This window comes from Chroicocephalus ridibundus, chromosome 22 (genome assembly GCF_963924245.1).
Source record: "Chroicocephalus ridibundus chromosome 22, bChrRid1.1, whole genome shotgun sequence".
Taxonomy (NCBI): domain Eukaryota; kingdom Metazoa; phylum Chordata; class Aves; order Charadriiformes; family Laridae; genus Chroicocephalus; species Chroicocephalus ridibundus.
Window position 1 is genome coordinate 3,759,469 of NC_086305.1, and position 20,074 is coordinate 3,779,542.

The window sequence follows — 20,074 nt, forward strand, 5'->3', positions numbered from 1 at the left end:
TGCCCCGCGGATGCCTCCTCCCGCGCTGCCGTAATCCTGCTGTCCAGGTGGATTATTGGAGCTGGAGGTGGCTGACAGCACAGGGAGGGGGTTACAAAATCTGCCTGATAAGCCTCCCGTAGGTGAATCTCCCACGGGAATCTCCAGCCGAAGCCCAGGGGAGCGCTGGAGCTACGCCTTCCCCGAGGCACTGCACCCCGCAGACCCCAACGTGGGGGCAGGAGCCTGCCCCCGGGCACCCAGCCACCGGGGCAGCACAAGCAGCAATTTGCTGCCTCAGAAGAAGGCGACATACTACGAGACGGGATTACGTTTCCTTTTAATTGATCAGAGCGTTTTCTCCGCCTCCATTTGTCCCGCACCATCTGTACAATCGGGGAAGCCAGGACAAGTAGGACACTCTGGGGTTTCTCTACATCCACAGTGGGATTCCTGCAACACACAGAAGCGGAGCGGGTTTTAACGCGGGGCTGGGGGGTTGGGGGAGCTCGGCAGAGCAGTGGATTCTGGTCCGAGGGCTTGGCCCCGGCTCAGGCTGTTAAAGCTCTGGGAGTAAACAAGAGCCACCGGCTCTCTCAGACCTGACCTCCCGGGCCAAAGAGCAGAGGGACCAGAGATCAGGGAGATAGCGGGGGAGCCGCTGCCCTGCTGTGCCTGCTCCAGGCAGGGGCCGTCCGAGAGGCTGGCGGTGACTCATCCGCCAGGCACAGCACCCGCTGCCGCAAAGTCTCCCGACTGCCAGCACGTGGGAAGACGAGGGAGGAGGCACAGTCTTAGCAGGGGAGAGGGAAAAGGGGCCGCGAGGTAAGCAGCCCGGCCTCGCCTCCCCTGAGACAGAAGCTGTTTGTTTTTAGTGGAAGGAAGCGTACAGGGAGGAGAGGCCACGCATCGCTCTCCCTCCGGGGCCCCAGGCATCCAGCCCGCTCCCGAGTCCCAGCGGGGACCTGGAGGCAGCAGCGAGGCCCCAGCAGTGACTGGAGGCTCCCAGCCCGTCCCGGCGTCAGGCTAAACCCTGCGGCACCGTGCGGCACCGTAGCGTGTCATCATGTCACTGCACATCATCGTGTCACGGCACCGGGCCCTGCTGCCATCTAGTGGCACTGGGGCGGCTCTGGGCAGGGCCCCCCCCCACTACAAACCACCCCAAAAGCTGATGCCCGACCACAAAAAAAGGGCCGGCTCTCCTGTCACCGCTCCCTGAGACCCAGGCACAAACGCCTGCCCACCCCCGGCTGCTGCGAGGAAGCTCCCCGTGGGCAGCACGGAGCTGGGGCTCGTCTCCAGAGCAGGTCTGGAAATCTCAGCCGGGGCTGACGTGACACTTACCTTCATTGCTCCAGGGCTTTTACAAGGGCTTCATTAGCTTCTACTTTAATCTGAGCTTCTGCTTTAGCTGCTTCATCAGACGCTGCAGCCATCTCTGAAACAGCCTTCTCCAGGTTTGATTTTGCAGTCTGAACACGAGAGCACAGGGAACGTGTCACCGAGAGACCACCGCGGGACAGGTGACCTGTCCTACAGCCCTTGAGTCACCCCTCTCCCTCCACTGCGGTCGTTGGCCCCGTGCATGGGGCCCCACAGACCCGCTTACAGGGCTGTGTTGGCAGCCGGCGCCTTACCAACAGGCCCTGCTGGGGAAAAGCTGTTCCCCAGACTAAGAGGGGTGGGGAGGGGCAAGATCAGCATCTGTCCGAGGGGAGGGAAGTGGCCTGGAGAAGGGTTGACTGCGCGGCTTCCTCTCCCCACAGCCCGTGGAGAGCTCACTGAGGAGGAGTGCCAAGCCTTTGATCCCGATCAGTGGGCGATGGGGAAGCTCAGGGTGAGGGCACAGCCCTTAGTCTGGCTTTTCCGCAGCCCCAGGAAGCTCCTGAGACAACCACCCCACACCAGAGGGGCAGGGAGCAAATTCCTTCCACGAGGGAGCCCGGGGGCCTGCCCGAGGGAGGCAGGGCACAGCCCAGCCCCAGGGACCGGGGTACTCACTGCCAGATCCAGCATGTCCATCGTCACCGCCTCCTCCGCCAGCACCTGCACAGTGGAGTCCGCGTGGACCGTGACGGAGCCGCTGCTCACTGCAAAGGCACAACAGCGGGCGCCGAGTCAGGCGGCGCGGGCAGGACGGCCAGGTGGGCCTCCTCGGGGGCTCCAAACGCAGGCAGGGGGATCCCCAGAATCTCCACCATCCCTTTGCCAAAACAAAACCTCAACACCCTCCCATAACGTTTCCCGGGCCCCACAGGGACTTGTTTCCTACCAAAAGGGAAACTAAAGCAGGGGATGCTCCCAGAGTTTGAGCAGGAACAAGAAAACCTGACCCCGGACCACAGCCTCACACTGAGCCCCATCTTCCAGGGCAGATCCCTGGCCCCACAGGACCTCCAGCAGCCCCCGCGAGGCGGGGAAGGCAGAAACCCCTGGAAGTGCACCAGGGCACACCTTGATGGGCAGAGCCTCCCTTGTGAAAGCCCTGAGAACATCCCCCGCGCACATTTTTCTCCCTCTCCAGCTCCCCCTGCTTTACTTACCAAAGTACTTGGTGGCTGTGCCATCCTCAGCATAGACCGTCACCACTCCCGGTTTGAGGACCTGCAGGGTGGGGACGTGAGAGGCCAGGATACCGAAGGAGCCGGTCAGCGTGGGCACATCCACCTGCTTCACGTTGGCGCCATTGTAAAACACCTGGATGGGGAGGGAAGAGCAGATGGGCACAATCTGCCACCAGGAATGGAGGGGAAGGAGACAGGTGGCTCCCATGACTCTGGAGAGCCGAGGGATGCGGTGGGCAGCCCGCTCCCACCCCGAGGGCGCAGCCCTGCTCCCAGCAGCTGGCAGGTCGCGGGGTTCAACACGCAGCGAGGTGTGACCGGGACAGCCTGAACCTTCCCAGGGCGGGAGCGGGGCCAGGCTCCGCAGGAGGGGTCCTGGCAAAGGGAGTGGGAAAGCGCTGGGAGGCGCGGCGGCGGTGGCAGGGAGGCGGCACATGGAGACACGAAGTCGGGAGTGGGCGAAAGGTGAAGGGCGCAGCCGGGAGAGGCCCGAGAAGGGCGTAGGGAGCCCTCGCCACCAACCTCCCCGCCAGCGTCCCGCACAGCGCCCACCCTGCCCGGGGCTGGCGGCAGTCTCCACAGCCCCCGGTGCTTCGGGGGCGGACACGGGCCGTGCCCCCACACCCGGCAGCGGGGCCAAGAGCCAGGCCGGGCCCCGAGGGCCACAGCGGGGCCGGGAAGAGCCAGACTGACCCCCCCAGGGGGCCCGGGCAGAGCTTCGGTGGGGGACGGGGAGGGAGGGTGGTGGGAGATGGGGGGAGACTGGCCGGGGAGGGGGGGGTCGAGGTCAGGCCGAGGTCAAGGCCGGGGTCAGGCCAAGGTCAAGGCCGGGGTCAGGGACGGTGTGGGCCCGGCAGCCGCCGCAGGGACGGCAGCGCACCCCCGCCGCCCTCAGCCCCGCTCCTGACCCAGCCCGGCCGCTCGTCCCCAGCCCCGGGAACCGTCCCCAGCCCCGGGAACCGTCCCCAGCCCCACCGCTCCCCGTTCTCCGGTCCCTCACACACAGCGCAGGCCTCGTCCCGCCCGCCCCAGGGCCCGCCTCAAGCCGGGCCCGCGGCCTACCTGCGTGGGCGAGGCGAAGGTGAAGGCCATGGGGGCCGGCCCGGCGGCGGCTTCGGCATAACCGCGGGCTCGGGGCGGCGGCACCGGCAGGGCCGGGCGGGCGGCGGAGCGGAGGAGGAGGAGGAGGCGGCGGGCGCGGAACATGGCGGTGGTGGCCAAGGGCGAGCGGGCGGCGAGGGGCGGGGCGGGGCGGGACTACAACTCCCAGCGTGCCCCGCGCCCCGCGACTACAGGTCCCGCGAGGCGGCGGGCGGAGGGGCGGAAGTCACGTGGTAACGGTTGTGCCGCGGGGGAGCATGGGAGTTGTAGTTCACCGTGGGATGGGGACCGGGTGGTGGCGGGGCACGGCCGGAGCCGGGCAGGGGGGTACCCCCCCCTGCCCGGCTCCGGCCGTGCCCCGCCGCCCCCCCAGTCCCCGAGCTACCGGTAGCGGGGGCAGGAGGGGCTGGGGGCAGCCCTTGTTCCCCACGTGACGCCGGCGCCGCGCGGGGGCGGCTCCGGTTCATTCATAAATCCCGGGGCCGCCCCGCCGCACCGAGCGCAGCGGCAGCGGCGATGGAGCCCCGGTCCCGGTTGTAGGTGAGTGTGTGGCCCTTTCCTCCTTCTCTCCCCTCCCCTCCCCTCCCGCCTCGCCGCTTCGTGACAGCGGCTATCGCGACAGCTTGAGTCGCGCGTGGGTCTCGCATCCCTGCCCCATAGCCTCCATCCCTGCCCCATAGCCTCCATCCCTGCCCCATAGCCTCCATCCCTGCCCCATAGCCTCCATCCCTGCCCCATAGCCTCCATCCCTGCCCCATAGCCTCCATCCCTGCCCCATAGCCTCCATCCCTGCCCCACATCCCTTCCTCCATCCCTGCTCCACATCCCTGCCCCATAGCCTCCATCCCTGCCCCACACCCCTTCCTGCATCCCCCATCGCCGGGCTGGGGCCGGGGGGAGCCGGGCAGGTCCCCCCACGCCCCCCCGGCCCGTGGGGGGCCCGTGGGGCTGACCCACGCGTGGGGACAGACCCGCCCCGGCCCCCCCCGGCCGCGCACGTGCAGGGGCGCGGCAGCACCGGGGACCCCCGAACCCCCCCCCACCCCTCCGCCCCCGTCCCTGCCCCGTGTCCCCACCCGCGGGGACAGCCCGGGGACCGGCCCCCTCCTCCAGACAATGGCCGTCCTGTTCCCGCCGGGTCGCCATGGAGACGGGATTCCTCCATGATGGGGAACAGGAGGGACATTCTTCCCGTGCCCCCCCCCCCCCCAACTCCTTGGGCCAGGGGGTGCCCCACTGGGATCCCACCCGTGGGGCTCCCGTCCCGCGTGGGGCCGCAGCCCCCCCGGGGCGCCAGAGGGGGACCCCCCCTTCGCCTGCCCCTGGGGGTCGCGGGGGGGTGTGGCGTCATCCTGCGCTGCCCCGCTCCCCCCCAGCAGCCCAGCGATGCCCGAGGGTGGGTGCGGGGGGTGTGTCCGGCCCGGGGGGGTCCCCAGCACCCCGATACCCCCCCGAGGGGCTCGTACCCCAAACCCTGACAGGGCTGTCCCCAGCCCTGTGCGGCGCTGACATCACCGGCTCTCGCCACCGGCTGTGACATGGTCACCACCCCCCCCCCCCGCCCCCCCCCCGGCTGTCCCCGCCAGCGGATTTTCCCACCCAGCCACGGGCTCCATTCATATTTTTCGCTGACCTGATTTGGAGCAGTTTCTGAGCTGCTGCAACGCCCACCCCTGCCCGGCCCCCCCCGCCCCCCTTCTCCGGGGGCTCTCCTCCCCCCCCCCCCCGACACCAGCATCGCCCACCCCAGCCCAGCCCCGGGACACAGGGACGGGGACAGACGGAGCCACAGCAGGAGCCGGAGCTCGGCACCCCCGGGAAGGGCCCTCCTGGGGCGGCGCGGGGGTCTCAGGGGGTGCCCGGAGGCCGCGGGGTTGATGCTGTGATGGGGGTGTGGAGGCATCCATCCATCCATCCGTCCGTCCGTCCGTCTGTTCCCTGGCCGACAGCTCGGCCCTTCGCCATCACCCGTGGCCCCCCCAGCAGCCCCGCCACCAGCCGAGGCAGTGTCCCCTCCGGTGTGGGGACAGTCCGGTGACGGAGCTGCTGTGGGGCTGACTCAGAAGCATCACCCGCCACGCTCCCGCGACACCCACGCCAGCTCCGTTCACACAAGGTGTGGGGGGGCCATCTGCCACCCTCCCCTCCCCAGGCGTCCCCAGCCCAGACCCCCCGCAGCCCCGGCCCCTCCGGTAGCGGTCCCTGGGGGCTGCCTTTCGGCCCCGTGGCTCCCTGGGGACGGCAGCGCTGGGGCAGCGCGATGTCACCCCTTTCCCTTCGAGCCTGGTGGGACCCCGGGGCAGGGCCAGCCCCCCCCGGGCCAGCTCGGGGGCGGGGGCAGTGCCTGTCCCACCCGTGCCCGGGGGGGCTCGGGGGCTCCCCGCGGAGGGGCTGCGGTCCTGCCTCCTTGTGCCCACCTGCCTCCCCATCCCTCCGTGTCCCCCCCCCGCTTCCCTCCATCCCTCCTGACCGCACCTCCCGCCCCTCCTTCCCTCCGTTCCTCCATCCCTCCCTCCATCCCTTCATCCCGGTCCCTCCCTCCATCCCTCCCTCCATCCCTTCATCCCGGTCCCTCCCTCCATCCCTCCCTCTATCCCTTCATCCCGGTCCCTCCCTCCATCCCTCCACCCCGGTCCATCCCTCCATCCCGGTCCCTCCATCCCTCCCTCCATCCCGGTCCCTCCCTCCATCTCTCCATCCCGGTCCCTCCCCTCCCGGTCCCTCCCGGCAGCTCCGCACCGCGGTGCCGGGCAGGGCCCGGGGCCGGGCAGGAGCTGCCGCCGCCGCCCCCGGCCCGGCCCCCCCGCCCCGATCCGGTGCCTCCCTCTGTCACACCCCCCCCCCCCCGCTTCAGGACGAGCTCGGGCCGGGACGGACCATGAGCGATGACCCGACACCCTGGGACAACGCGACGGAGAGCGCTACGGTGAGCCCCTGCCTGCTCCTGCCCCCCCCCCGCCCACGCTGCCGTCCCCGGGCTCCCGGGGGAGGGTGGGGATCCGCATCCCGCCGTGGGGCAGTGCCTGGGAGGTGTGGGGTGCCGTGGGGCTGGGGTCTGCGCCCGGGTGGGGACGGCAGCAGCCACCCAGCCCCGACGCTGTCCCCCACCCCGCTCCGCCAGCCCCGGGGGTGGGCGACACCTCTCTGTGCCCTGCACAGCCCCCCAGGATGCTCCGCAACCACCCCCCCCCCCCCCGAGATGCTCTGGGTGCTGGGGCGGGGGGGGGGGGGCGGGCTGGGTGCTGCTGCCGGATCAGTTCCGCTCCCACAGCCGGGGGGTGCGAGCACCGACCCCCCCCAGGGCTGGGGTCCCGTCCCCGTTGCCGCTGGGCGTGGGGGCCGCTGGCGGCTCTGCCCCCCCCCCCCCCCGGCTGCGGTTGCCGTGGTGAAGGCAGGTCCCCAGAGCCGGCAGCAGGCCCGGGGGTGGCGGGGGAGCGTCAGCGTCTCTGGGGAGCAGCGCTCGGCGTCAGCCTCGGCGCGGGAGGGGGCTCCCCGGCACCCCCCCCCGGGTGAGGCAGGGCTGGGGGCCGGGCCGTGTTCCCCCCCCCTCCCCGGCAACAGCGGCTCAGCCCCTGCCGCCCGGTGCAGGCGGTGCCCGGCGAGGTGTCCCCCCAGGATGGGTACGTGCTGCTCCTCGCCCTGCTCTCCATCTTCATCGGGGGCACCCTGGTCCTGCTCTCCGGCATCCTGATCATCTGCCGCCGCTGCTGCGAGGCCGACCGCCGGCACTCCAGGTGGGGACGGGCCGCGGGGACAAGTGACGCTGCTGGCCCCCGGGGTGTGTGGCACCGCGAAGGTGACCGGGGCAAGGGGATGGGGGGGCTGGCAGGGGGCACCGCTGACCCTCTGGCCCCCCCCGCCCCCGCAGAGCCAGCGATGACCCCGAGAAAACCAACACCACCTACCTGGATGACTCGCAGCCAGCCCAGGGTGAGTGCCACGGCGGGGCCAGGGGTGCCCACCTGACGATTGCCCACCAGTAACACCAGTTGCACCCCCAGCATCACCCCCAGCTCCCCAGGGTGGGGGGGGTAAAGCAGCTCCCGGGCCCTCCCCTCGCCCCGGTGCAGCCCCCAGCCCTGGGGCAGGGGTGGCCGCCCCCTCCCTGCATCCTCCATCACCCATCCCAGCGGTGCTCCGGCTGCAGGGTGGCGGGGAGCAGGGACCGCCAGGCTGGCATCGCGGCCCTCAGTGCAGCAAGTTTGCCAGGTCTCAGCTGGGGAAGCCGGCACGTGCCGTGGGGGTACCCGGGTTGCTGACACACACCCCCCCCACCAACCCCCCCCATTTCTCCACAGATATCACCATCAAAGTGGAGGACCCCGAGTGCCTGTCCTCCTCCAGCTACCGGGATGCGGAGAGCGAGCGGTTCCTGTCCTCCAGCTCCTCCACCGCCCGCCGCGTCTCCTTCAACGAGGCCGCGCTCTTCGACCAGGGCAAGAAGACCCAGGAGAAGGGGAGGAGGTGAAGCTCTGGGCTGTGCTTGTGTGGGGGGGGGGGGGTGGTGGGGGTGGTCAGGGGGGGGCTGGGGACGCCCCTCCTAACCCTGCGTGCCCGGCAGGTACACGCTGACGGAGGGGGACTTCCACCACCTGAAGAACGCCCGCCTGACCCACCTGCACCTCCCGCCGCCCGCCCTCAAGATCGTCACCATCCACGAGTGCGAGTCCAGCGAGAACAGCCTGGCCATGACCCCCCGCCTGCCCCCGCCCAAGCCCGGCCTCGCCATCTTCCAGGTGGGGGGACACAGGGGGGGGTCCAGGCATCCTGCAGCCCCCCAGGGAGGCACCGCTGGATCTGGGGTGGGGGGGGTCTCAGGGCGCCGCTGGATGCGGGGACGGGAGGTCTTGGGGTGCTGGGGGGCCCCTCCTGGTCCCGGAGGCTGGCGCAAAGCCCCCTGAGCGCGCTTTGCCTTGCAGCCCCCCGGGGGGGCCCTGCCCCGGCCGGCGCTCCCCAGCCACGCCGTGTGTCCCAGCTCTGCCCTGCCCGGGGACACCTACAACTCCACCGTGGACACCAGCTTCGCCGAGGCCAGCCCCTCCGCCTCCTCCGACTCCGGGGAGGGCCCCTCGGTGAGTGCCGGGGCCGGGGGGGGGGGGGGGCAAGAAGGGGGGAAGAAGGGAGAAAGGGAAGGGGGGGGGTCTCCAGCCCTGGCAGCCCCAGGGATCCTATCCCTGCCCCGATCCCCTGGCACAGAGATGGTCCCCCCCCCCTTCCCCAATCCATACCAGGGCTCTGGGAAGCATCCAAACGTGGGCATCCAGCTCTGCCCCCCCCCCCCCCCCCCCCCCCCCCGCCCCATCCCCTGCCCCAGGGGCCATTTGTGCATCTGCTGCAGCCGAGCGTGGCAGGAGCGGGACAAAGGAGCCGAACTGGGGCACTCACCCCCCTCTCCCTGCTCCCCACCCCCCCCCCCCCCCCCCCAGTTCGCAGCAGCCCCCAGGAGCGGGAAGGCGGCTGGGGTGGGCAGTGCCGGTGCCGGGGAGCCCCCCCCGGCCCCCGCTCAGGGCACGGTCCTGCAGTTCTTCACCCGCCTGCGCCGCCACGCCAGCCTGGACGGGGCCAGCCCCTACTTCAGGATCAAGAAGTGGAAGCTGGAGAGCACCCAGCGGGCGTCCAGCCTGGACACCAGAGGTGGGAGCCGGCGCGGGGGGCAGCGGGGGGGGCCGCAGGGGTGCGGGGGGGGAAGGGCGGGGGGGGGATGTCTCGCCACGCCGGGATGCGCCCGTGTCCCCAGCTCTGTCCTGCTTCCCCCGCCACCACCCCAGGGTCCCCCAAGCGGCGGCAGTTCCAGCGGCAGCGGGCGGCCAGCGAGAGCATGGACCAGGAGGACCGGGACCCTCACCAGACCGACATCATCCAGTACATCGCCCGCACGGACGACGTGGCCTTCCACCCCGCGGGGGGGCCCTTCCTGCCCTCCCCCCCCAGCCCCCCACCCTCTCTCGGCAGGTATTTTTCAGTAGATAGAGGGGACGGGGACGGGGAAGGCACCGAAGGACCCCGGGCTGCCCTGTGCATGGGGGGCTCCCCCCTTCCTGCGGCTTTGGTGGGGCAGCGGGGTCCGGGGGGGGGGCTGGTGGGGGAGAGGGTGGCTGGGGGGGTGGGCAGGGTGGGGGGGACAGCATGGGGGACCGTGTGGCACCGTGGCACTGCCGTGAAGCCTGGGGGGGAGCCGGGTTGTCCCCTCCCCTGCCTGCTGCTGGCCGGGTTGTCTCCATCCCCGTCCCCATCCCCATCTCCATCCCCATCCCCGTCCCCATCCCAGTCCCCATCCCTGTCCCCGCCGTGACATCCCTGTCCCCATCCCTGTCCCCATCCCCGTCCCCACCGTGACGTGACGTCCCCATCCCCACCGTGACGTGACGTCCCCATCCCCGCCGTGACCCCGGGGTGGTGCCCGCAGGCTAGAGCCGGGCGAGGGGGGCGCGGGCAGCCCCGGCGAGGCCGGTGTCCCGGAGCAGCCCAGCGCCTACCACGACATCTGGAGCCTGCGCGCCTCGCTGGAGCTCTACGCCTCCTCCGAGCGGAGCAACGACCAGGACTCGGTGCGCAGTGACGGCGGCGACAGCGTCTCCTCCGCCGGTGGCATGGCCCCCTGCCCCTCCTCCTCCCTGGACGAGGCCGAAGGCCCCGAGGAGAAGCTCTGGGGTCGGCCCAAGCCCGAGGAGTCGGAGCCCGGCACTCGCAAGCTGCTGCAGATGGACAGTGGCTATGCCTCCATCGAGGCACCCAGCCGGGGGGGCGAGGAGGGGCCCCCCAAGGACCAGACGGCCTCCGAGAAGCGCATTTGCTTCACCAGCGCGGGGCGGAAAGGCACCATCTTCGAGAGCTTCGAGGGCCGGGAGCCAGAGGAAGAGGAGGAGGAGGAGGAAGAAGAGGAGGAGGAGGAGGAAGAGGAGGAAGAGGGGAGCATGGCCCGGGGTGCAGCGGGTGGGGGCCCCCCCCATCCCCACAGCCCCCTGGCCTGGTCCCCGTACGGGCAGATGTTCCCGGGGCGGGACGCGCTGCCCCGTCGGGACTACAGCATCGACGAGAAGACGGACGCCCTGTTCAACGCCTTCGTGCGCCACGACCCCCAGTTCGACGAGTCGCCGCTGCGGGGGAAGCACCGCTCCCGCACCCACCTCCGCAAGCAGTGGCAGCACGCCAAGCAGTACAGCGACCCCGGCGTGCGCTACCCGGCCCTGGAACGGCACCGCACCCCGCTGCGCCGCGGCGACAGCGCCAACTACCCCCTGGACGCCCGCTTCCACAGCCCCCTGCCCCGCATCGTCAGCGCCGGCGACGAGGAGGCGGCCGAGGCGGCCGAGGGGGTCCCCCCAGCCCCGGCGCTGCCCGATCCCGAGATCCAGGTGATCGTGGAGGAGCCCGGAGAGGGGGCCTCCGAGCCCAAGGCTGGCTCCGAGCCCCCCGGGGACGACGACTGCCCCGGCCCCGGGAGGTGCCTGGGGCTGGGCTCGGGCTCGGAGCTGATGGACAAGATTGCCGGCGGGCTGGAGGAGCGGCTCTACGGCCACTTGCGGAAAGCGGGAGAGAGCACGGAGCGCACGGTGGCCGTGGCGGCCAGCGATGCCCCCCCCGACCACAGCCCTGTCTAGGCCCAGTGTGAGGGGGAGAGACCCCGGCATGGGGCGGGGGGGGCTCGGCTCCCACCGGGGCTCCGTCCCCTCCTGCTGCCGGCGTGGGGAGCAGCCCAGGGTGCCGCGGGAAGGGTGGCCCCGGCACGGGAAGGCCAGGATGGGAATGTGGGGTCCCCTGGCCGTATCCCCCCCTGGCCACCGCGGGGGGGGCCCGGTAGCGTAGGGTGGCCAAGCCCCCTCGCTCCCAGGAGCGAGGTGCCAGGCGGCGGTGGAGGGTCCGGGCCGGGGGTGCCCGGGGGGGTCAGGGGGCAGAGATGGAGCAGAGCCTTGGCCGAGGACTTTGCTAATAAACCCCCCAAACCCAGCCAAGGCCAATCTTGCCCCCCCCCGGCCCCGGCAGAGCCGTGTAGCAGACGCGCTCTCCCCGCTCGCTCCGGTTTCTTACAAGCAATAATGCCTCCCGTCCGCCGGGGAACGGCCGCGCCAGGACGGGACCGGAGCTGGGCGTCCCCCTGGGGGGGGGGACACACATAGTTATTTGGGGAGGGGGAGTCACCTCCTCGTGCCCACGAACCCCCTGGCGCTGCAGGGAGCCTGGGAGCTAAACTGGAAGCGGGGGCCAGGGACTGGAGGATGCTGGAGGGGCTCCTACGTCCCCCCTGGGGGCACGGGTGAGCTGTGGGGCCCCCCCCTGTAAATACCCGCTGTTGGGGTGGGGGCTGCTCGTCGCCTGTCCCCGGCGTTGTCCCCTCTGCCCGGGGGTGTGGGGCGAGGGCAGAGCGTGGGGTCGGGCCAGCATGTGCCGTGGGTGACCCCCCCGCCAGCGCTCCGTGTTGTCCATCCCCGTCCCCCCCCCCCCCGCGGGGCTCGAGGCGTTCAGAGGATATTTATTGATTTTTACAGAGGTGGATGCTGCTGCTCCAGGGGAGGGGGTCGCTTTTTATTGGGTTTTTATTTGTGTTTCAAAGGAATGGGGTGGGGGGGGAAAGCCCCAGACGCGTTACCTGGGAGACTGGGCAGCGGGGCAGGTTGGGGGGGGGGGGGGGCTCGACCGAGGGCCCCCGCACCCCTCTCAGCACCCCCCATTGCATGCGAGAACAGAGGCCGGGTCGCTCCTTCCCTCTGCAAATCTCTGTCCAAAGCACTAAGTACGTTTTTAAGTCTATAAACAAAAGGAGAAAAAAAAACAACCCAAAAAAAAGAAAAAAAAAAAAAAACAACCCAAAAACCAACTGTGACTTTTCTGAGCTTGCGTCTTACCTTCCACATCCCCCCCCGCCGCCTCCCCACCCCGCGCCCAGGGACGGTGTCGTCCCCCCCCCAACCCAGGAGCCAGGGGGAGAGCAGGGGCCCGATCCTGTTCCGGCATCGCCCCCCGTGAGCCGGGTTTGCCGAGGGTGGGGGGGGGGGGGTTGAAGGGGGGAGCGGGGTGTCCCGCACCCACCCGGAGGAGCGTAACCCCCGGGAGACCCAGCGTGCAGCCTGCGGGAGGAAGGACATGAAACCCACCTCGCTGTTTTCACTTTATTTTGTTTTTTTCTTTAAAAAAAAAAAAAAAAGGGGAAAAAAAAAAAAAGAAAAGAAAAAGACGACGAACGCACCCATTCCCTTTTCCGAGCCCTTTTACAGCATGCAGGTTTAATAGAGTTTTGCTTTGTCTTAATACCTGTTTTTTTTTTTTTTTGGTTTTTTTTTTTGTTGTGGTTTTTTTTTTTTTTTTTTCCTCATCTGGTTTATTTTAAACACATCACGATGTGTAGGAATCTCTAAATATACCGCAAATATAAACAAAAAAAAACAAACAAAAAAAAAAAAAAGAGGAAAATATATAATATATAACAGTAGTCTAAAACATAAAGTGCACGGCAATGGCTTTGCACGACTTCTACACAGCCAGGGGGGGCCTGGCGGGGAGGGGGGGGGTATCCCACCGCACCCCGGCCCCGCTCAACCCCCCCCCCCCCCGGCCCCGGCCCCTTCCCATCGCAAAATTAAAAACAGAATCAGTGTCTTGATTGGCAAAGAGTGATTGGGGAGGAAGGGCAGCATCTTCGCGGGCGGAGATTTCATCTGCCGAGGTGGTGAGTGGGGTCCCGGCCCCCGGCGGCGGGGGGGGGGTCCCGGTGCTGGCCGGAGCGGGGGCCGCGGGGAGGGGCGGGGGGGGCAGGTTCCTTGGTTGGTTTCCTCTGGTTTCTTTTTGGATCTCAAGCACAGTCCGAGTCCCAGGAGAGAGGCAGAGATGGGGCGAAGATGGGGGACGCAGGCTGGCCCGGGCCCCGGGACGCTGTTTGCGGGAGAGCAGAGAGGAGGGGGGTTAAAGGGGGGGGGGCACAGGCTGGTGCCAAAGGGGGGTGCAAGCCCCTGCCCTGCTCCTGGGGCGGCCACGGGCAGGTCCCTCCTTGCTCCGGGTCTCCCTGACAGCGCCGTGCGGATGGGAGGGAGGGGGCCTGGGGTCCCCGCGCCGTCCCCAGGAGGGTGAGGGTGGGGGGGGGTGTCTCACCCCACTTCGTCCGGGTAACACCAGACCTGCCCCCGGGGAGTGAAATCCCAAGGGGAGACCGCGGGCAGGGAACGGGGCTCATGCCCGGAGAGGGGAGCGCGGTCTCACCTCCGAGGTTTCAAGGTGCTGATAAAAGCAAGGGGGGGGGGGGGGGGGGGGGGCGGTCAGCGCAAGAGCGGGCGATTTCCAACCCGACCTTCCCCTTCTTCCCGAAAGGGCTGGGGTGCTGCCGCCGAGCCCCCACCCCGGGGACCCGCGCGGGAAGGGGCGAAGCAGCAGCGGATCCCCGGGGAGAGCCAGATCCCAGGGATTTGCTTTGCCCACCCCGTAACTCCCCAGCGCAGGTGACTCACTCCCGGCCATGAATTAAAGATGAAAGCTGCCACAGGGGCTGAGCGCGGGGCTGACAGCTGCAGGGGGAGGAACAGGCTTTTATTTCTGGCTTTTTTTTTCTTTCTTTTTTTTTTTTTTTTTTCACACCACAAAGCTGGTCGTGATCCAAACTGATAACAGAGGCTGAGTCCCAGCGAGCGAGCGGCGGTGTGACGAGCGCGAGCGTGAGGCCGGGGGCGGATGAGCAGCGAGCATGAGTCACTGCTGGCTCAGTTATGAATGAGGGGTGGGAAGAAGGGGACGAAGGGGCTGCGGAGCGAGGAGGAAGGAGCCGGAAGGAGGAGAGGGAAGCAGGGAGGGGGCTCAGCATCCCCGAGGGGAGGAAGGGGCTCGCGCACGGCCGCGGCTTGGCCACCAGTGACACGGCCACCTCCTGGACCAGGGGGAGGTCCCCGCTCAGGGACAGAGCTGGAAGCATCCAGCATCCTGCTGCAGCCCAGCTCCTCCGCGCGCTGGGGGCTTCGTGCTCCCCCCGGTTGGGAGCAGGAGGGAGCAGAGCAGGGGAGAAAGCCGGGGGGGACGGGGAGGTGGGTGGCAGGGAGAGGGGCTGTCACCACCCAGCCTGACCCCAGCCCAAGGCAGGGAAAGGATGGTGACAGCAGCTCTCTCCTCACGCAGCAGGAGTTTGAGAGCAGAGGCACACAGGCAGCGGAGCAAGGGGAGCACGGGGGGGGGGTCCCCACTGGGCTCTGTGCCCCCAAGACCGCCGGGGATCCAGGCTCTGGGTGCCAGGGACACGCACAGGGGGACGCTCGGCCCCCAGACCTCTCCGCACCAGGACTACGCAACACCCCTTCTGGCTCCCTCCCGCTGCCCACAGCCGGGGCTGGCTCAGATGTCCCCCCAAAACCCCCAGGTGTCACCAGGGTGGCCCCCCCCAGCGCGGGGACGGGGCTGCCCACGTACCTGTGCAAAGCTGGGGGGGTGGGGGTGGGGGGGCTCCCGCCTCACTGCTGCTTGCAGGTGGAGAGCTTGCGGATCTTGCTGCTGGCAGAGCAGGCCTTGCGGGAGGGGTTGGAAGAGGCGCTCGCCCGCCGCTCCGCCTTGGATTTGGTGCTCAGCTGTCCCGACTCCGTCCCGTTCATGCAGACGGCCTTGGGCAGCCCCTTGGCGCGGCTCTGCCCGTTCTGCCCTGCCTCCTCCTCAGGCACCTGTCCTGCAAGGCAACGGCGACGGTGAGGCAGAGGAGGGCAGCGGCCCCGCGGCAGCCCCCCCGCCCCGCAGCAGCCCTTCCCCTCGCCCCGAACGCACGCTGCTCCCCAGGGAGCCCGTTTCTGCGCCTTCGAGTGGCAGCACAAAGCGGGGGGGAAGATGCGTGAGGCTGGGAGCCCGAGGCTGCACCCCCCCCCTCTTCCCGCTCCCACCGAGGACTGGTTTCCCCCCCCCATTTCTCCAGCACACAGCAGCTGACATCCCCAGCGCAGGCGAGAAAAGCCAAAGGTACGAGGGAGAACCACGGACGCGGCCAGCCCGGTCCTCGGGAACAGCGTGCCCCCGCCTCCCCGTGCCCACCGTGGACCCCCGGCAGCAGGGAGCAGAGGGGCAGCAGTGGAGGAAGTCACTCCTCCTCCTCCCTCCTTCCCTGGCGGAGGGTGCGGGTCCCAGCCCCACGGCGGAGTACCCAGGGGGTTCCACGTGTTCGCAGAGCGAAGGGCCGGCTGCTTTCGCAGCGCAGGGGAAGGGGCTGCGTCACCCACGGCCACGTCTGGCCAGGGACGCTGCCCACTCGGGCAGCAGCTCAGCCGTGCCACCGTCCCCTACAGGGGACAGCCAGATGGGAGAATGGTTTCCAATCAGCCCCTCTCCCCTCCCAGCTCAGTGTGACTCAGCACAGCAGATGAAGAGCCATTTCCAGAGGATCTGCCCGCTGCCATGGCTGGCCGGGGCTCGGTGACAGCCCCTCAACTGGGGAGTGACGACAGACCCCCAGCGCAGCCCTGGCCAGGACGGGGGTGACACCGCCGCAGACGTTCCCATCAATAACGCGGCGCATCCCCCGGCCCGACGCAGGGCTGATGAGAGGATTCGTCAGGTTCCCGGCTCCCCCCCACCGGATCCAGCCGAGGCAATTTCCTTCCAGCAGGAACGTCACGCTCCAGGGCCCTTCAGTTATGACTCAGAGGTTTGAGTGGAAGCGAAGGCTGTAAGACGATTATGTATAATTTTCTTTAAAGGATGCTCAATCCTTTCTCTGCCAAGGCCGAACGGCACGTCATCCCTCTGTACTTGCGCCAATGATCACCCCACCGCTGCCGAGCGCGGGGAGGAGGGGGCTACACACAGGGCGGGGGGCAGGGGGAAGAGCTGCTTCCCCTCTGGAGAACAGCGGGGGTCCACCTCGGACCCTGCGTTCTCCTCCGCCGTGCTGCATCCTTCCCGGGTACCGCTGCGGCAGCGGGTCCTCCATCCCCGCACGGCTCCTGCAGGGCACCTGGCAGCTCCCTCCATGGGTGAGGAGTCCTTTGGGAAAACCAAAGGACACGGAGATCACCTTGTTCGGACAACATCGCCTTCAGCGCCCACTTTCCTCTCCCTGGAGGAGCGATGCTGGGGAAAGGGATGAGACTCGCTGAGACCCGAAGCAGCGAAGGCGGCAGGAGCCCGGCCCCCGCGCAGCCCCCAGCCCCTCTGCCCGGCGGGGACGGGCTCGGGCGAAGCCTCCCCGGTGGGGAGCACCCAGCAGACAGAGCAAACCCACATCCCTGGGAATGGGGCAGCAGATTGAGCGCCTCCATGGCCTGGCTGTGAGCACCAGAGATGCAGGGGGCCGACTGGGGAGCGGAGTTCTCCCCTTAACAGCAGGGTTAGCTGCAGAGCTGGAATTACCTTGAGAAATTACCCGGCCGATTGATCTATAGATCAAAGCGGGCAGTTTTTCAGGCCGGTCAGAGCCCGGGAGCACCGTCTGGTGCTGTGGTTTGGCCACGCCAGAGCCGACCCCTGGGGTGAGATGCTGCTGCTCTGCCAGGGGCTGGGGGCCCAGGAGCAGCGGGAGAGGGAGGGCAGGATGGATGCGCCTGTCGTAGGGCAATTCTGGGTTATCAGTGCAATCGATTCCCCCTCGGACCTGCTGGGGAGCTGCCCCTCCCTGATGGCTCCACCAAGTCTTGACACCGCTCCCGGTTACCGGCTTGGTGCCGCCGACCTGAGCGCTGCCGCCTTGCCCGGGGAAGGGACAAGGACGAACCCGCCGGGGACGGCTGCTGGCTTGGCGCACCCCAGCCCACCCCTGCCAGAGCCGATGGCAGCCACCGCGCCGCGGGGGGAGGCCGTGCAGCCTTGAGCCTCCCCAGAAGCAGAGCCAGCTCCTCGCACAGCTCACCGCCGGGATGGGGGGGCCTCGGAGGGCTGTCACCACCTCCACGCCTGGCCCAGGAGCACGAGGCAGCAACGCTGCACCCGGCTGTGCCCTTAGGGACCCGCTACCCACGGATCGGCTTCTGACCCCCTACGAGGGATGCGCCAGGAAGGGCTGGGGCAGCCAAGCTCTAGCAGCGCCCCTCCAGGAGAGGGGGACATGACGGCCCCAGAGCTCCTCCAGGGAACGGGGGGTCCCCCTGACTCGCCGTGGGTCAGGGGGTTGCCTGAGAGCAGCCCGGCCATTCCACCGCCAGCGGTCAGGGCTTTCCCTCCGCTCCCTGCGTCCCAACCGCGCGGCTGCAGAGCCTCAAATAACCACATCCAGAGCAAAACCGGGCAACTTCTCCTTCCCCTCCCTCAGCGGAACTCAGGCCAAGGCAATTAACATTTCTGACTGGGGGGGGGGGGGAAATACAAAAAATTATATCCAAACAGTTCATTTGTCTTTTGTGTGACTCTTCCCTCCTCCCCCTCCCACCCTGCTTCAAAAGCACAGTCCCAGGAGCCTATTACGGATACCAAGGAGGGAGGGTGAATCGCAAGCTAATTTTACCTCCCTTCACCAATGACAGTTGCTGACGTCCAAATTAATGAAAATAAAAATTCAACACGGGATGAAGTCTTGGCAACTGCCTGCCCACGCGGAAGCCAGTGACCCAGTGCTGTGTCTGTTCGAACAGCCGTCTCCTACCTTACCGCTACCGGCTGCGCGGCGCTAAAAATAAAATAAATAAAAAGAGGGCTGGGAGAGGCACTGAGAACGTGCGCGTCCGTCCTTGCCACCTCTCACATTTCTTAATGGCTCCATCCAGCTCATTCAGGCACAAAAAAAGGCTGCAAAATAAACCCGTGAAGAGCTTTTTTGAATTGCCGTGTTCGTCAGACACAAACCCGCGTAACATGATTTGCGGCTGGAAACGCACCTTGTCGAGCACCGGGCATTACTTAAAGACTCTGATCCTGCCTTTATTTTCCAGGCTCAGAGCGAAACAAAGACCCACCATCCGGCTACGCAGCCATTTGCCTCTGCGGGAGGATTGGGGCTGCAGCGGAGGAAGGGGTTAATGGTAGGGGAGGGAAAAAAAAGGCAAAAAAAAAGGCAAAAAAAAAAAAAAAAGCAGAGCACAGCCTTCTAAATGTGAAAGGCAGCACAAAAGCAAGAAGATGCTCACAGCCATTCCTTACATATGCTGCCTCTCTCCGATCAGGAGGCAGCGGCTCCGGGAGAGGATGCTTTAGGGAGAGGATGCTGCGCTCGGGGAGAGGATGCTTTAGGGAGAGGATGCTGCATCACGTGCTCCATGCTAGTTATTCTCTCTCCTCAGCGCTTCCCTCGCATGAGGTGTTTAACACCGATTGAACCAGGGGCACGTAACATTTAAAGCTCTCCACAGAGCTGCATCAATCTTTAAATAACCCTTTAAAAATGAAAAGCCCGTTCTCCAAGCCCCTTCGTCCTCTGAAGAAGGCAAGATTTAATGAGGTTCCCCCTCTTCCCCTCCCAAACTGCACACCCACTCCCACCTATGACTCACTCGTACTCCTGCTCTCGCTGCCCAGCAGAGCCACAACTGAATTCATCACTCATTTCAGGTTGGGTTGGGGTTTTTTTTTTTGGTTTTAAAAAAAGTTTTTATTTAAATATGGCGTCACCGTTAGAAACCTAACACTCACACGGAGCTGAGCAAGTTCAAAAGGATCCTGCAGGAAGAACTTGGGTAAAAAAAAACCAAAAAACCAAAACCCCAAAAGGTAAAAGTTTATTCTCTGTGCCAGCTGCCCCCCTGCCTTCGCCAATGCCACCCAAAGGTAGGGGAGCCCAGGCCAGGCTCCCTCCTCACCCCGCTCCTCCCGGGAGCCGATTGGGAGCGCTGCACTTCTGGTGAAGGATCTCCGTCCATCCCAAACACTGAACCTGTGATCTCACCAGCCCCCCCTTACCTTTCTTTTTGTTAACAGCCTTATTTTAAGGGTTCTCTACAAGTCCTGGGAACAGCCTGATCAGAAGTTGTAGGGTAAAGTCGAGGATTCTCCAGCCTTTCTCCCCAATTCTCCGCTGTTCAGCGCTTAAGTCCAAACCAGATCTGTTCCTGACAGGTTCGGGGGCACACGGGACTATACTTTCTAGGGCAAGCCAAGCCAGAGGTGATTTGTCCGAGGGAGAAGAATTTGTTCCATGCTCAAATACGTTCCCAAATCAAGGGTGGTAGAGAGCCACACGTGTTCAGACTCGACGACCTACCTAAGGCAGGGCCCTGCCTACGGCAACAGCTGCTCAGGAGCAGCACCAGAACATCCAGCACCACGAAATCCTCCTCCTGCTCCGGATGGTTCCCCGGATGGTTCCCCAGGGGCTTCCTGAGCTCTAGCCCACACCTGTCTGTGTCTGATACCCCCAAAGAATCCACCCTTCGCGGCCACATCCAACTCGGTCACCAACACTACAAAAGCTTAACACCCAAGTGCTGGGAAGAGGACATTCAGACTGGTTGGAAACAACGCTTTATTTCATTACCTCCCTAAGCAATTAAGCAATAACTCTTGAAATAACTGAACAGTTAAAACCCATAACCATTCACCAGTTAAGTCAA

At 66.9% G+C, this 20,074-nt stretch overlaps 3 protein-coding genes across 6 annotated transcripts in view; 1 reads left to right on the top strand and 2 right to left on the bottom strand.

Moving 5' to 3' along the window:
• Window positions 1-302: 302 nt before the first annotated feature.
• On the bottom strand, window positions 303-3,794 carry ATP5F1D (ATP synthase F1 subunit delta). The gene is made up of 5 exons (XM_063357848.1): window positions 3,609-3,794; window positions 2,526-2,679; window positions 1,984-2,072; window positions 1,327-1,454; window positions 303-432 (listed from the first exon to the last, which is right to left on the bottom strand). Exons 1-4 carry the CDS (start codon window positions 3,750-3,752, stop codon window positions 1,329-1,331), a joined length of 513 nt encoding a protein of 170 aa, XP_063213918.1. The 5' UTR covers window positions 3,753-3,794; the 3' UTR covers window positions 303-432; window positions 1,327-1,328.
• A 243-nt stretch (window positions 3,795-4,037) lies between these two features.
• On the top strand, window positions 4,038-12,418 carry CBARP (CACN subunit beta associated regulatory protein). Of its 2 annotated transcripts, none has more exons than XM_063357825.1 (10): window positions 4,038-4,187; window positions 6,502-6,573; window positions 7,236-7,381; window positions 7,516-7,577; window positions 7,946-8,111; window positions 8,209-8,383; window positions 8,567-8,719; window positions 9,074-9,281; window positions 9,416-9,599; window positions 10,054-12,418. In XM_063357825.1, exons 2-10 carry the CDS (start codon window positions 6,526-6,528, stop codon window positions 11,246-11,248), a joined length of 2,337 nt encoding a protein of 778 aa, XP_063213895.1. In that variant the 5' UTR covers window positions 4,038-4,187; window positions 6,502-6,525; the 3' UTR covers window positions 11,249-12,418. The 2 variants fall into 2 exon arrangements, with proteins under 2 accessions (XP_063213895.1, XP_063213896.1); XM_063357826.1 differs by having other exon boundaries at window positions 4,039-4,187; window positions 9,170-9,281.
• Window positions 12,419-12,740: 322 nt separating this feature from the next.
• Window positions 12,741-20,074, bottom strand: part of STK11 (serine/threonine kinase 11) — a 46,128-nt gene continuing 38,794 nt past the window's right edge. For all 3 annotated transcript variants that reach the window (XM_063357839.1, XM_063357838.1, XM_063357837.1), the window contains 2 exons: window positions 15,030-15,279; window positions 12,741-13,514 (listed from right to left, as the gene is read on the bottom strand). In XM_063357839.1, coding sequence (XP_063213909.1) covers window positions 15,071-15,279 — 209 coding nt within the window. In that variant the 3' untranslated portion in view covers window positions 12,741-13,514; window positions 15,030-15,070. The remainder of the gene's footprint in view (window positions 13,515-15,029; window positions 15,280-20,074) is intronic.

Excerpts from the sequence above, each read along its gene's own strand:
- ATP5F1D (XM_063357848.1), bottom strand. The coding sequence starts at position 3,752 with ATGTTCCGCGCCCGCCGCCTCCTCCTCCTCCTCCGCTCCGCCGCCCGC. Across the intron at positions 2,680-3,608 it reads CCTTCGCCTCGCCCACGCAG|GTGTTTTACAATGGCGCCAA; the intron begins GTAGGCCGCGGG and ends CTCCCCATCCAG. Across the intron at positions 1,455-1,983 it reads TGGACATGCTGGATCTGGCA|ACTGCAAAATCAAACCTGGA; the intron begins GTGAGTACCCCG and ends TCTCGTGTTCAG.
- CBARP (XM_063357825.1), top strand. The coding sequence starts at position 6,526 with ATGAGCGATGACCCGACACCCTGGGACAACGCGACGGAGAGCGCTACG. Across the intron at positions 8,112-8,208 it reads ACCCAGGAGAAGGGGAGGAG|GTACACGCTGACGGAGGGGG; the intron begins GTGAAGCTCTGG and ends CGTGCCCGGCAG. Across the intron at positions 9,600-10,053 it reads CCCCCACCCTCTCTCGGCAG|GCTAGAGCCGGGCGAGGGGG; the intron begins GTATTTTTCAGT and ends TGGTGCCCGCAG.